Source organism: Petaurus breviceps, unplaced genomic scaffold (genome assembly GCF_028583685.1).
Source record: "Petaurus breviceps papuanus isolate PSGF00001 unplaced genomic scaffold, PetGlider_PUasm1.0 90977, whole genome shotgun sequence".
Taxonomy (NCBI): domain Eukaryota; kingdom Metazoa; phylum Chordata; class Mammalia; order Diprotodontia; family Petauridae; genus Petaurus; species Petaurus breviceps.
In genome coordinates this window covers 40,890,736-40,906,587 of record NW_027187391.1, presented here as the reverse complement: position 1 = coordinate 40,906,587, position 15,852 = coordinate 40,890,736, and the positions used below count along the sequence as shown (strand labels likewise).

The following is a 15,852-nucleotide window of genomic DNA, read 5'->3' as shown; positions in this document are numbered from 1 at the left end:
ATTCCTAATACCTAGCATTATTTTAGCCTTGCACATAAATAGGAGCTTAGTAAATATTTACTGAGTTGAACATATTTTAGAAATAGAGAAAAAATAGGGAATCATTCACTTTATAAAATGATTCTTTTAAGGAGCAGGTTCCTGTGGGCATTTAATATTTACAGACAATTACTACTAGAACAAGAGATTGGGTTTTGGAAGAGACAGATTCAGAGAAAGATTGGTAGGTAGCATTTACAGGAACATTTGGAGCTTTTCCTCAACTTGGGGGAGAAAAAAACATCTGCTCCTGTGCATAGTGTATCTGAGTGATGCCATCATACCTCCTCTTGGTTCCAGGAAAACTTTCAAGTCTAAACACCATATATAGCCTCATTAAAATGGCAACTGATTATTGTAAATCTATTACCATTACTGAAAAAGCAATTGAAAGCACATGCCTTGACAAATGAGGGACAGAAGCATCGAGGGGGAGTTTACTACTCCTGTTGTAGCTGTATTTGCAGAATTATTGTAAATTTATTTTGACTAACAAAAACAACATAAAAAGTATGACCATTACATGAATAAATATGGTACATACAGGGATTTATTATTTTTCTCACGGATTTATTATATCTTCACATTACCTCTGAAATGGCATAAAAATGTATTCTGATTATGGATGAAAAATCACATCTCTATAGTCAACAGTCAGAGAAGGCTCTTTGTTATCACTTGCTCAGGCTAAAATTTTCAGTGACTTCAAATGAGTGGGGTCCAGCTCAGCATTTAGTTCCATAGGTTAACTTCGTGTCATGGGTCTTAGCCTATTAGTCCTGTTTTATCAAATGATAAAATGATCCCTAACAAACTGCAAAAGGGACCAATTCCTATCACAGGATTATTAGGGCTGGAAGGGACTTTGATAGGTCCCTACTTTTAGGAGGACCTACTTTTTAATCATTTCGAACAGATAACTAAGAGACTTATTTTAATAAATCATTACCTGTCAGTATCACCATATACAACTCTTGCACCCCATTTCTTTGTATCATTCACCAGTTTTATAGCTCGTTCCAAGGTTTCTCTAGCTTTGTGAACAATACTATCACCAACCTGAAAGTACAAATATATTGGGATAATCTGTTAAAATAACTTCAGTATAAGTCATTAGCAGCATTTTGAACACAAGCCAAATTTAACTGCTTTAAAGAAAGCTGAGAAATGAACCAAAAAACTGGTGTCATTCAGCACAATTAGATAAAAAGAGAGAAAAATACATATTATCAAGGAATATAATTTTATTTGATAAGCAACAATATTTAACTTATAAGAAACTTTTACTGTACTTATTACTTATGGTTCCTGACCTCTATTATATATGCATAATCTTCACTGTACCTCTGCCATAGTTTAGCATGCACCTTACAGTCAAGAAATTTTATTGCCACCTAAAAGATTTTAAATCTGTCACTGTACTGGGCACTATATAAAATGCTCTCATATTTCGTTCAGTTCTTTTTGGTCATATCTTACTCTTTGTGACCCCATTTAGGGTTTTCTTGGCAAAGATATTGAAGTAACTTGTCATTTCCTTCTCCAGCTCATTTTATAGAGGAGGAAAACAGGGTGAAGTGACTTGCCCAGGGCCATACAGCTAGTAAGTGTCTGGGGCCAGATCTGAATTCTAGAAGATGAGTCTTTCTGTGCCTTGTGTCACCTAGCTACCTAAAATGCTCTTGAGGAGCTTACAATCTAAGACAAACAAAAGGGAACAAGCACTAAAATAAAATCAAAAAGTAAGTTTATAGCGACACAGTAAAGAATTAACACCATATTCCTGTTGGGTAAGTAAAATTTGGTTTGAAGGACAAAGAGAAATATATAGTTGGAGAGCAAAGAGAAAAATCAAACATTAGTTTTCAAATCTTTTAAAAACTAATAAAAGGGATGCAAATCATCAACTATCTAAAGGCTAAGCTGTAGCATGGTGAAAAACAAATGAATAAAATCAGGTTTCAAAGACTATTTCAACTCAATAAACCAATGGGCAGTTTGATCAATCAACATACAATTAATGAATTTCTGTATACAGAGTACTGTATTAAGTGCTCTGGGCAGACATACAAAAGAAAAAATACTCTGTATTCTTGAGGAGATAACAATCTAAATAAATTTGGATGATGAAGCGAACATAAGAATTGCTCACCACAACCTTGTATCAGCAAAGTACAAAAGAACACACAATAGAACCTCAACTAATTTTAATACTTAGGAAAAAGAGTGGTTTAAAACAATCCTCACATGTAAACAGAAACGCCTTTTTTTGTCAAATTTGTTGATTAAAATCTCCCTAAAAGTTATGAATCTGCCTTCATGAGTTATGAAGCATTATGTAATAATGAAAAGTGCTGAATTAGCAGCACAGGGATATGGCTAGATGGTCTTGGAGCAAGGAAAACCTGGATTCATTCAAATCCTATCCCTGACAAACTAGCAGTGTGACCACGAACAAGCCACTTGACTTCTCAGTACCTCATACATCTTTCTTAAGAATGTGTTGTAGATAAGCTGATGATCTGCCTAAGTAGAGATTTTCCACATAAGAATTTCCCACACTTGATATAACAACAGCTCCTGACCCCCTTTCAAAAACAATAAAAAGCAGCAGCATCTTGCAGTATAATACAGGATGAGACAGCTATTATTACTACAGCACTGTGGAGACAGATGTCATAAGAAATTAGGTAAAATCCATATTGTACTGACAGCTTTTGGGGATATGTACCCATATACAGACACATGTGCCTTCTTTTGTTCATCTTCTAACTATAATTTTGTATAAAACCCTGTGTGTGTAAGTAAAATGAGATAAGAAATTAATCTCCTCTGTTCTTCTATTAATTCTTTGCAGCTTCAGGCATATTTTGGTTGTGCATTACTCATTGTATACTTTGGAAAAGTTTAATAGACTTTTGTCCACATGTATAAACTGGCCATGGGAGTAAGTACTATCCCATATGCTCAGTACTTACAAGGATTCAGGTAAAGTCCAATGAAAAAAAATCCCTCAGTAGATCTAAAAAGAAAAATCAGCAAAATTTACCCTTTTTTTCTACTACCTTTTTCTACTACTTCTTACTTTTACTAAGTTCATGGGATGACACCTTAGTTTGTTAGCTACTAACCCACGCTAATGATCTGAGGAATAATATGATCAGGTAGAAATACACACCAAGGCAATGGTAAAATAAAAGAATCAATTAAGATTCTGAAACAAGTCAACTGGTTTTTTAAATTATGTGTGTGATTTAATTTTTGCTTGAAGCCATATTGCACTAGTGGTGGAATTTGTTGTGACACTCAGTATAAAGAGGAATTTTAAAACTTCTTAGAAAATCTAGGAGCCTCATATGACCTTTATTGTTTAGGCTATAGAAGAAGTTGGGAGGCAGTTGCACAGACAAGGTGTTACAAGTTAGAAGCTTATCAGCACAAGATCATATGCTCTTGCTTATGCCCTTGTCAGTAACTTCATCAAAGAACTGGTATGAAATATTAGGTGTTTTCACTTGAAGGCGCAATGGCCTGTGTCTCTTCTGCTCTTTTTGTTACTCAGGAAGGTCATTTACAATAGACACCTCTATTTTCCTCTTTCTCTTTGTAACTCCTTCCATTCTGGCTTCCAACCTTTTCATCCCAACAAAACAGTTCTCTCCAAAGTTACCAACTATCTTCTAGTTGACAAATCCAATGGCCTTTTCTCAATTCTTGTTCTCCTTGACTTCCATACAGCCTTTGACACTGTTGATAACGCCTCCTTGATATTCTCTTTTCTCTAGGATTTCAGGGAACCACTCTCTCTCTAGTTCTCCTCCTACCTATTTGTTCCTCCTTAGTCTCTTTTGCTAGATCCTCATCCAGATCATGTCCTCTAACCGTAAGTGTCCCCCCAGGCTTCTGTGTGGGTTCTCTGTTCTTCTCCCTCTACACTACTACATTTGGTGATCTCATCAGCTCCCATGAATTTGGTTACCATATCTAAGTCACTGATGATTAAATCTATCTATCCTGCCCCAAACTCTCTGCTGACCTCCAGTTTCCATCTCTAACTACCTTTCAAACAACTTGAACTCAATATCCAGTGGACATCTTAAACTCAATATGTACAAACTGCAACTCAATATCTTTTCCCCTAAGCCCTCCCCTCCTCCTACCTTCCCTAGTATTGTAGAGGGCGTCACCAGCCTCTCAATCCCTCTGGCTCACAATATATGTGTCACCTTCAACTCCTCTTGTTTCCTCTTGCTCCCCATATCTGATCTGTTGACAAATTCTGTTGATTTTACCTTTGCAGCACCTCTCAAATATTGCCCCTTCTTTCCCCTGACACTGCCATCACTGTGGGGCAGGCCTTCATCACCTCATGCCTAGACTATGGCAATAGCTATTGGTAGGTTGGCTTGCCTCAAGAGGTCTCTCCCCACTCCAATCCATCCTCCAGTCACTGAAGTGTTGTTTTTTTTTTTTTTCCAAACTACAAATCCAGTCACATTACCCTTCTACTATTCAATAGACTCCTGTGGCTCCCTATCACCTCTAGGATCAAATACAAATTTCTTTGGCATTCAAAGCCCTTCATAACCTATCCAGAAGACTTTTCCAGTCTTCTTACACATTATTCCCTGCCATGTCCCCTGTGATTCAGTGACACTGGGCTCCTGGCTGTTCCAAGAAAAAGATACTCCATCCCCCAGCTCTGAGCACTTTCTTTGGCTCTCTCTCCTTACTTTTTGCCTCTGATTTTACTAGTCTTCTTTAAGTTCCAATTACAATCCCATCTTCTGGAGGAAGTTTTTTCTAATCCCTCTGAATTTCAGTGCACTTCCCTCTCCTAATTATTTCCTATTTATCCTGTATGTAACTTGTTTGTATGTATTTGTTGTTTCACCAATGAAATGATGAGTTCCTTGAGGGAAAGGGCTTTACCTCTTTTTGTATGGCTAGAGCTTAGCAAAGTGCCTGGTCACATAGTAGGTGCTTAATCAATGTTTACTGACTGCATCTGTGAGCAGTGCTGACGTCTCTGGTCACTCTGAGACCCACACAGCCTTGCTTTTGCTCATGTGAATTGATGGGTTTACTTGCTTAGGTGAAAAAGGGAATTCCTATCAGGTGAGTCTGGCATTGCATCTATGCCAGTGAACCCATTCCAATCTGCAGGGGTCCAAAAAGAAGACTTAATACCCCTTTATCCAGGCCTTATTTTAGAGGAAAATGGGGAATATGAACTTAGTGGACCAGAGAGTGCAGGTACAAAGGTTACTCTGAGGAGAAATTATTCTCTCCAGTTCTAGTCATATCCACCTCTTGTATCAAGGGATGAAATATCCTATTCACTTTGCATTTCAAAAAATGGAAGACAAATAAAAACCACTCTTTAGCCTTATATTTCACATCCACTCATGTGCTACTTCCCCCTTCTTCTAGACCTACCAAGTTCTTGAACTCCTTTGACCCAAAGGGGGAACCAGATGGCTGATGGGCTGGGATTCTTGGCTTTTAGTGCCATCTTAGGCCCTCCTGTGCCCTCTGTATGGACTGGAACAAGCATGAGATCCCATCACGTGGACAAAAAGAAGTAAAAGCTTCACATTTGGAAATGTGGTTTTAGTTAGTTTTAACTGGTTTTAGTACTAGTGACTCAATGTCAATTCCCTTGTAACCTGAAAGAAGCACCCCAGTTACTTCACCTAAATATAAAAAAAGAGTTAATTCTCTTAGTACAATCTGGTCCAAAGAGTTAATGTTTGTTAAACAGTGGATTTATTGGATCAAAGTTTAATAGGTGAGGCCAGCAATAAATAGGCATTATGTTTATGTAGTACCTTTCTTCTAAGGGGTTCAAAGGACAAACTATTAAGTTCAGCTAAATATAAATTTTGTACTTAATACTACTCCTAACATAGAATACTTGGAAGAATGAACTTTCCTTATTATACTCAATGTCTTAAACTTATCTGTAATTATATTTAATTACCTTGCTTTTTATCCAGATAGGCATTCCCATAATATTAGAAAAAACTTGTTATATAAATTGTAAAATTTAATAGTAGCACATTGAATGTAACATACAGGAACTTTTGAAAGCAATATATTTAAGGACGTGACTTGATTCAAACCAGAATCTCTCTACACTACAATTTTTGTATTTATATTCAAACTTAGGACAATTACAGGACACCTGAGAATTATTCACTACTCTCCATAAAACACTTTTTTTGAATCCTAAAGGTTGGAAGGGCCCTTGGAGATCAAGTATTTCAATTCTCATTTAACAGACAAAGATAGAAAGATAAAATGCCTTGTACAAATATTATAAGGCTTGCTGATTAGTGGTATAGTAGAATAGTTGTTCCTTTTACAAAATGCAAGAGGGAATTTTCTAAAAGATTACTCTCCCTGGCATTCCATGATAATTTCTATTAATACTAGATAAAGATAATGCTGAAAATTAAAAGACAGGTGATAGGAGCTGGTTACTTCTATACTTTTTAGAAGGCATTTTAATATTAGAAGTATCTTTCACAAGGAACATGCAAATTTAGTATGCTGCAAAATGTGCAAAAAATATTGAATTTAGATCATTAGTGTTTGAGTCTATTATACATATGCATCCCGGCACACTGATAGTACTTAATGAGTATTAACTTTAATGATTATGACAAGGTTTGACATTAAAAAATGGTACTGTACCTTGAAAACATGCTAATTAAAAGCACAATAATGAGGCTTCAATAATAAGTAAATTAAAGAGAATAGATAATTTTCCTGTTCTAGTTCTAACACTCTTTAAACCTGAGATATGGAAAAAGTTGCCTGATTATATTCTATAATAAAGGAACTCTTTTTTTGTACTTTTCAATATAATTTTTAAAAAAAGACTAAATATAAATTGAACTTTATAATTCTGCAGATTATTTAAAAATTCACACGAAGAAAGCCTTGCTCTTTTTGCAATAAAATTTAAATTACATAGCCTAATTAAGTTATATTGAGAATAATTATTGTGAATAATATGTCAAAAATTGTTTTCAAATTGTTTTACAGTACAAATATCAAAGTACCAAAGACTGAAAAAGGATTCCAGTTGAGGATGCCAAGTAAGGCCCGAAATATAATTACATGTTTTGTAAGGATTTACAGTTGTGGACATTTAGAACAAATTCCTTTAATTTCTTAAATCCTTTTTTAAAACTTTTTCAGCTCTGAATATAATTTAGATTTGTATAAAGTGTTCTTTGAACTTATGACTTGATTCAGTTTACAATTCATATCTACAAAAAGTTTAGTACAAATAGCTAGACTGTTAGAATTTCAAGTGAGAATCTTTATATGTAGTGAGATGCTAGCTATCAAACATGTTAATGATGCTTGTATTTCAAAGATCTAAGTGTCAACCTAGAGTGTTAAAAAGCATTTGTAGCCACCAGAAACATGCCAATTGTCTTCGCCAAGTCTTAAGTATGACTCAGGAAAAGGATCAAAGAGTGGCAGCTGCCTTTCTGTTGATCCTGCCACTTTGTGGCACCTGGCACACAGGCTTTTACGGGGCCAACTTTCATTCACAATGTTCTCAGATATATTGCAAAAAAAAAAAAAAAAAGCAAATAAAGAAGAAATACAGGAAACTGTGGAAGTAGTGTAAGGACACCATGGGGAAGGATCTTAGTCTCCTGCTTCCATAAAACGTGTATCTTTTCTTACTCCTACAACCCGATATCCTCCAAAACAAAAATCAGGCAAACTTAGTAACCCATAGTGAATACAACTCTTTCATCCATAAAAGCTACTTTATAGACTGTTTCCTTGGAAAAAACAGCAACATTTCTGCCTCACTTACCTCAATACATGGCATTCTTCCAGAATAGTTAGCAGACGTATAACCAAATGTGACATTTGCTATAAGTTTGAGTCCGAGCTGACGTGCATTGAGCATTCGTGAAAGAGCTCTGTCCTGCTTGTATGCTTTCATAGATTGTTTCACCATGAACCTAGTCTTTAAAATTTCTTCCAGCATTCTTGGCAGTACCCCTTTCCTGACTGAAGGCTATTATAAAAGAAAAAAAATTTAAATACCTTACACTGCACTGGTTTAAACAAATAAATAGAAAACACAAAGTATAACAAATAGCTAATGCTCTCGAATTGGAAATATGGGCCACAGTACAGTGACTGCAGGACTAGTAGTGTTCAATATAAAATCATTACATTATACTTCTTTTTGAAGAGGGCTTTGTCCTTAAAGGAGTCTACAAATATACATAAAATGTACTTAATAATATTATGAACAATGAAGAGCCTCCAAGGGGGTGGAAGGTGGCTTCAAGTGTGCAATAGTTTATATATATTTTAACAAGGGCAAGGGATAGTTTTATTCAAGAATTCTGAGAAAACCCCCACTCTTTCATAAAGCAACATGGGATCTATACAGCTTGTGCCAAACCTCTGTTTTTAAGGTCTCAGTCTAATGATCCCACACAGTGATCTGCATGGAACGCCATTTATCTACCTTGGAAGAATGAAGAGCTGGGTTGACTCTGCTGACATTCAAACCTGCAGTTCCAGGGACTCTAGGTATTTCAAATCTGATGCTTAGATCACTAAGCCATCCCCTCCGGCCTATATTTATTAGCAATCTGGAAGAGGGGATGAATAGTGAGGTGACAAAATTTGCTGATGTCAAAAAATCATTTGAATTAGTCAAGACTAGGGAGAATTTATGAAAACTCCAGAAGGAACAAAAAACACAAAACAATATAAATGGTGAAGATGAGATTTAAGATATACGTGCAAAGTAATGCATGTTAGTTTTAACCATTCAAACTAAAGGCACAGGAAAATGGTTCCAGAATTATAAAACTGCTCATTTTAAACTTTTTATAAAAAGTCTACATTGGGTCAAATTACAGGTGCAAATTTTTAAGAATACTGGTAGAAAGAGGCAATATGTGATATTCTTAGAAAGCCTGGACAGAACATAACTTTAGTAGGAGAGATTTTTAAGGAATCCACTTCTGCGCTTATAAGTAGATCACATTTAAACCAATTCTGGCAATTCTCTCCTTGAAAGTTCCTAAGAAAGAATATACCACAAACTCTTTTGGTAACTTGCAGTACTAAAAAGTGTCAGTAAGGGATTTTTTTTTTTTTGCTTTTTTTTGGAGGGCAACTGGGGTTAAGTGACTTGCCCAAAGTCACATGGCTAGTAAGGGGATTTCTTAATACATAAGAATTCCTTATGCTTAACCTACAACACTGAATTTAGGATGCTCTCACTTCATTGTTTTGCTAAATGAAGCTCCCTTCTGGGCCTGAACTCACATGGCCTTGTAAGCTGACATGGCCTTTGAGGCCTCACATTACTTAATTATTCCTGTGCACTGCACAAAGTTGGCACTTGATATTTTTTAATTGAACTGAATTGAGCTGCACCAGTTGATGTCTAAGCTTCTTGCCCAGTTTTAAAACCAACAACCATTTGATTCAATGAGTGTGGAACAAAGCTGGGAGTTAAGTAGAATAAATTCTGGGGCTAGTGGTAACTATATCTAATCATTTGCTTTGCTGTACCAGGGAAACAGAACTGAAGAGGCATGCAAATGAGATTCAGAGTCTCATCAAAAAATATTTCTCAAATTTCTCTCATTCTATTTCCTATATCTCTAACTATCCATCTCTATATGAGGAAAGATATTTATTCTTAGCATGATTTGTACTTTAAGCCTATAACAAAAAGCCAAATAATTCCAAGATAATTTTTAATTTAAATTATAAGCATAAAGAAGTGGTAGGATTGACATTAAATAATATGCTCATCTTTTATAACTTATCAAGTACCACTTTGTATGAGTATAAATACACTGGATTCCAGTAAAGGGCAATGATCCATAAACTTACAGCTGAATCCATAAATGATTACTTTCCACTGGAAGGAACAAATTTATCTTTTGAAAAATCTATTTGCTACACATGAAGAATTTAGTGTTACAGTATAAAAAGAAAAAAAAAGCCCTTTTTTTAGGTGGCTATTTTGAAGTTACCGCCAAGGTTAGGACAGTCTTAGACTATTGACTTGCCCTGCCCCTTGCTGAGACATAATGCTCAGGTCAAGCCTAATGTTTCTGTTTTTCATGTAATTCTGCAATACCTGTACATTAGCTGTATATCAATCTATTTAGGGAAAAGAAATTTTATTTTCATGCCAAAAATTACCTTAACGAAAGCCACTCCATTTGGTGACACTGTGATATCATGCCTAATTTGGTAAAGTAAATCTGGCGGCACTCTTAGAGATGTACAGCCAAATTTAAATTCATCAAACCTGGAAAAAAAATCAAAACATAAAACATATGGACTCATATCACAATTACAACTGAGAATTTAAAGGTTCCATTATTAATTTTACTGGCAATGTCTTTTCGATCATATTGAAATACTGATGTATTTAATGTACATATGAAAAGCCTACTAATAACAAGTGTTTTGAATATTTAAACTTTATTAATTGAACCATTACTCAGGACTCTCATCTAGGATTAATGGGCAAAAATCTACACTGAAGTTTTTGTTTTTGCTTTTTTGGAGGGGGGAAGGTAGGGTAGTTGGGGTTAAGTGACTTACCCAAGGTCACATGGCTAGTCTGAGGCCAGATTTGAACTCAGGTCCTCCTGACTCCAGGGCTCTATTCACTTCACCACCTAGCGCCCCTCCCCCCTCCCCACGCTGAAGTTCTTACATTTAAAATGTTCAACTTCAAGTCAATGTAAGATTCTGTTTTCTTCATAAATCAGTATTTTAAGGACTCAAATAGAAAATCTGAAATATACATTATACATTTCCATATTAAATACTAAAAATGATAGGATATAACTTCTTAAATGCCTTATTCTAGAATTTTCAAATAAATTGGGCAAAATGCTATTAATTCTTCCAAAGTTTTTTTTTAGGATAGAGACCATTACAGAACAAAGTAATAACTCTCAAGTACATACTAATGAACTACTGACAAATGCAGAAAATATTTATGGATGTATTGGATGGTATAATTTTTTCAGATCACAATTTTTTTTAGATAAATTAAAAGGGCTAATATATTGTAGTTAAATTTTTCTAAGTCTTGGAAAATATCTGATTAAAATAAAATCTAAGATTATGCTTAAAGCCAATAAGATCAAACTTCTAACAAATAAAACTCAAAGTGTTCTGTGGTAGTTTAATTTAGTCTCACAAAGGAAAGAAATCATAATTTTCAAAAAGGCAGTCTATACATGGAAGGTGAAACTTTCAGTTTACCTTCCTGAGAGATACCAGTCCCTGTGGCTGAAATGATCATGTAGTAGTGATTTACATCAACTGTTGGACATTTTTATTTTAGTCTAAGCTGTAGCTTCATCAACTGGAGAATTCCTGGTGTGGAAATTCCCTCTACTGAGGCAGACTGATTAGTCATCTTTAACTTAAAGAACTTGAAATGTTAAGTGAGTTGTTCTTGATCATACAGCCAGTATGTGTCAAAGGCAAGACTTGAACTCAAATCTTTATTTGATAAGACAGATAAAACAAATGGATTAGATTTCTTACAATCTACTAATTTTGTACACAAAGAACAGTCAAAGCACCAAATATGAGAAATGTTCAGGAGAAATCTATCAATTTTAGATACACAGAAAATAATTTTGAATACAGTAAACTTACTTTCCTAAGTTTTCAACATGTCCAAGACAGGTGGAAAAACAGTAGTTATATGCAATTACAATGGAAGGATATAAGGACTGGAAATCCAGTACAAGAACGGAGTTGCTGTAGAAACGAGATTCAGGCTCCATTATTAGAGGAACACACTGTGGAGCTCTCATCTGGGCTCTCTGCTGAACACTGGGAGTCACAGGGATATAGTTCATTGGTTTGGCAATACGTAGCATCATTGATTCCACACGGTACTGTGGGAGGAAGACAGCATTTAAACACATTCTGTCACTCTGATTTAACAAACATTTGTCATATTCCATCCTTTAAGTAAACAACATTTGCTAAATACCTACTATTTAAATCAGTCAATTAACAAATAATTATTAAGCACCTAATTTTTTTTTTTGGTTTTTTTTTGGAGGGCAATTGGGGTTAAGTGACTTGCCCGACGTCACATGGCTAGTTTTGTGTGTAAGTGTCTGAGGCTGGATCTGAACTCAGGTCCTCCTGACTCCAGGGCCTGTGCTCTATTCACTGCGCCACCTAGCCGCCCCAAGTACCTAATTTTTAATAGGCCCTGTGCTGGGTTCTGGGGACAAAAGTACAAAGAATGAAACAATTCCTATACACAAGAAACTTACCTCTTAATGGAGACAATAAGTACATAAAGGAATATACATAGCATAAATATAAAATGAATAAATGCAAATATCTATAAAAATAATTAAATATAAGGCAGTTTGGGATGGAGGGCACCAAAAGTTGAGGATCATCAGGAAAGGCTTTATGTGAAAAGTCCCTGAATTGTGTCTTAAAGAAGAGAGGGACTTGGAGGTGAAATTAAAGAGGGAATGCATTACAGGTACAGGGAGATGGGAGATGGGAGTATTGTGAGTGAAGAGTGAGAGAAAGCCAGTTTGGCTGGATTTCAGAGTGTAACAATGTTCAATGACAGATAATTTGGGGGCAAGGTAGTATAGGACTTTAAAAACTAAACAGAAGAGCTAATGTTTTATCCAAGAGGCAATAGGAATACTTCAGACTAGGGAGAGATTACATGATTTTTGTTTATGACACAATTGCATACCTTAATATTCACAAATTTCTCAATTTAAATCCTATAGAGAAGGAGAACTTCAAAACCTATCAATGCAAATTTACAAATTGGAAAGCATGACTTCAGATTTATAAGAATGCTTCAGGAGCTGCTACTTTTTTTTTTAATACAGCCGGATCTAATCTGACTATAGTTGTGTCATAAATGGGTGGACGTAGAAAATACTTTGATAGGTTTCTATGTTCAGTATAGAGCTGGTTAGGGAACTATTGAAGTAATCTGAAAAATCAAGGAAACTGGCAGGGGCTCCAGAAGCCTAGAAATGGCTAAATGGTCATTTGTTTTTCAAATAAGGTGAAAAAAGGTGGATTTTAGAAACTGTGAGCTGGTAAGATTAATGTTGATCCCTAGCAGAATTATTAAAAAGATGACTTAATAATAGAAGATAAAGAATTGATCACTTGAAGCCAGTATGATTTCACTGATAACACATTATGCCAAACTAATTTCCTTTTCAAATAGGGTTACTAAGACTTGATGGAAAACCAAGAAATCACGTGAGTATCATGTTTCAGGGGAAAATATGGTCATTCAATGGAATAGAGGACTTTCAAGCATTCATGATGAAAAAGCCAGAGTTGAACAGAAAATTTGACATTCAGATACAAGAAGCAAGAGAAGCACGAGAAGGTAAACAGAGAAAAGAAATCATAAGGAACTTATCAAAGTTGAACTATTCACATTCCTGCATGGAAAAACGGTAATTGTAACTTATGAAACTTTTCTCAGTATGAGAATAGTTGAAGGGAATATAAATGTGTGTGTATATGCATATATATACATATACATACATACACATATATGTGTATGCATATGTTGGAGGGCATATGGGCATATGAATACATATGTGAGTGTGTGTATATATATGTGTACAGGTATACATAGACAGAGGGCACAGGAAAATTTAATAGGAAGGGATGACACTTAACAGGTGAAATTGAGAGGTGAGAGAGGAATATAATGAGAGGAGATGGGGTGGGACAGAATGGAGTAAATTATCTCATATAGAAGAGGCAAGGGAAAACTGTTACAATGGAGGGGAAGAACAGAAAGGTAAAAGGGAATGAGTCAACCTTACTCTCATTGAATTTGGCTTAGGGAGGGAATGACATACACACTAAATAGGGTATTCACCCTACAGGAGAGTAGGGGGGAAGGAGATGAAAGGGGGGATGATGGAGGGGAGGGCAAGTGGAAGCACACACTTTTGAAAAGGGAAAGGGTCAAAGTAGCAAATAGAACAAGTGGGAATCAGGATAGGATGGAGGGAAATATAGTCAGTCTTTAATAATATATCCACTATGGAAAGGTTTTGCATAGCCACACATGTACAACCTATACTAAATTGCTTATCTTCCCAGTAAGGGTGGGTGAGGAGGGAGGAAGGGAAAGAATCTGTAATTCAAAGTTTTAAAATCAAATGTTTAAAAAATAAAAAAAATAGACCTGATGGGTAAGTCAAGTGAGTATCTTGATTTTACCAAGGCATTTGACCTTATGACTCTTATGCTATCCTTAAGGACAAGACCAATCAATCAAAAAGCATTTAATAAGGAGTTAGTATTTGTCAGGCAAAGTGACCATTAGTTCTTGCCCTCAAAGAGTTCATATTCTGACAGGGAAGAATGGTAAAGGAAGGGAGTTTTTGTTTAGCTAGAAAGAAAATGCAGAACAGATGACAGTACAATTTGGGATGGGTTTATAGATAATTGAACAATTGTACTCTAAGAATAATTAATGGAGAGATATCAACTTGAAGGGAATTATGTTCCAGTGTCATGCTAAAGGGCTCTGTCCTAACACCTGGAGTTTCCATCATTTTTATCAATGAATTAGTTGGTAAAAACAAGGTATTATTGGCAAACTGACACAAAGTTGGGACGCACAGTTGATATGTTGGAATCTGGATTTCAAAAGATAGACTGGGAAAATGGATAAAAGAAGATGAAATTTAAAAGGCATAAATACATAGTCTTGCATTTTCTAAAAATTACCTAAATATCTTTAGGATAAAGGTGACTTGGATTGAAAGCAGCACTTTTGATGATTCAGACATAAAGGGTGATATCATAAGTAAATTAGGGAACTGTGGAAAAATTTACCTGTCAGATCTATGTATAAGGGAAAAATTTATGACAAAACAAAACATAGAGAGGATCACGAGAAATAAAATGGATAATTTGGATTACATGAAATTAAAAGGCTTTGCACAAAAATAATACAGACAAAATTATAAAGGAAACAGGAAACTGGGGGAAATATTTTTTCAGCAAGTTTCTACAATAAAGGTTTCATTTCTCAAATATATAGGGAATAGAACCATATTTATGGAAAAAAGAGACATTCTCCACTTGCTAACTGGTCAAAGGATATGATGAGCAGTTTTCAGAAGAAATCAAAACTATCAATAGTCACAAGATAAAAATGCTCTAAATCACTGCTGAAATGCAAACTGAAACAACTCTGAGGTACCATTTCACACATATTGGATTGAATAACAAGATAGAAAAGGAAAATAACAAATGCTGGAGGGGATGTAGAAATATTGGTACACTAATGCACTGTCGTGGAGTTGTGAACTATTGTGAACTAATGGAGTTCAACCATTATAGAGAATAATTCAGAACTATGCCCAAAGGATTATAAAACTGCGTCGTACCCTTTGACCTAGTAATACCACTACTAGGTCTGTATCCTAAAGAGATCAAAGCAAAGAGAAAAGGACCAATCTGTAAAAAATGCTTATAGCATCTCTTCTAGTGATGGAAAAGAATTGAAAATTGAGGAGATACCATTAGTTGGGGAATAGCTGAACAAGTTGCAATAATGTAATCGTGACAGAATACTACTGTGTTATAAGAAATGAAGAGCAGGATGCTTTTAGAAAAACCTGGGAAGACTTGCATGAATTCATGCAAACTGAAGTGAGCAGGACAAGGAGAACATTGAATATAGTAATGGCAATACTATATCAACTGTGAAAGCCTTAGCTACTCTGGTTA

General features: G+C 35.3%; 1 protein-coding gene across 2 annotated transcripts in view; it reads right to left on the bottom strand.

Moving 5' to 3' along the window:
• REV3L (REV3 like, DNA directed polymerase zeta catalytic subunit) overlaps positions 1–15,852 on the bottom strand; it is a 257,192-nt gene that overhangs the window by 28,309 nt on the left and 213,031 nt on the right. For both annotated transcript variants that reach the window (XM_069077037.1, XM_069077038.1), the window contains exons 23-26: positions 11,740–11,984; positions 10,258–10,366; positions 7,886–8,092; positions 989–1,098 (exon numbers count right to left, since the gene is read on the bottom strand). In XM_069077037.1, the coding sequence (XP_068933138.1) occupies positions 989–1,098; positions 7,886–8,092; positions 10,258–10,366; positions 11,740–11,984 (671 nt within the window). The remainder of the gene's footprint in view (positions 1–988; positions 1,099–7,885; positions 8,093–10,257; positions 10,367–11,739; positions 11,985–15,852) is intronic.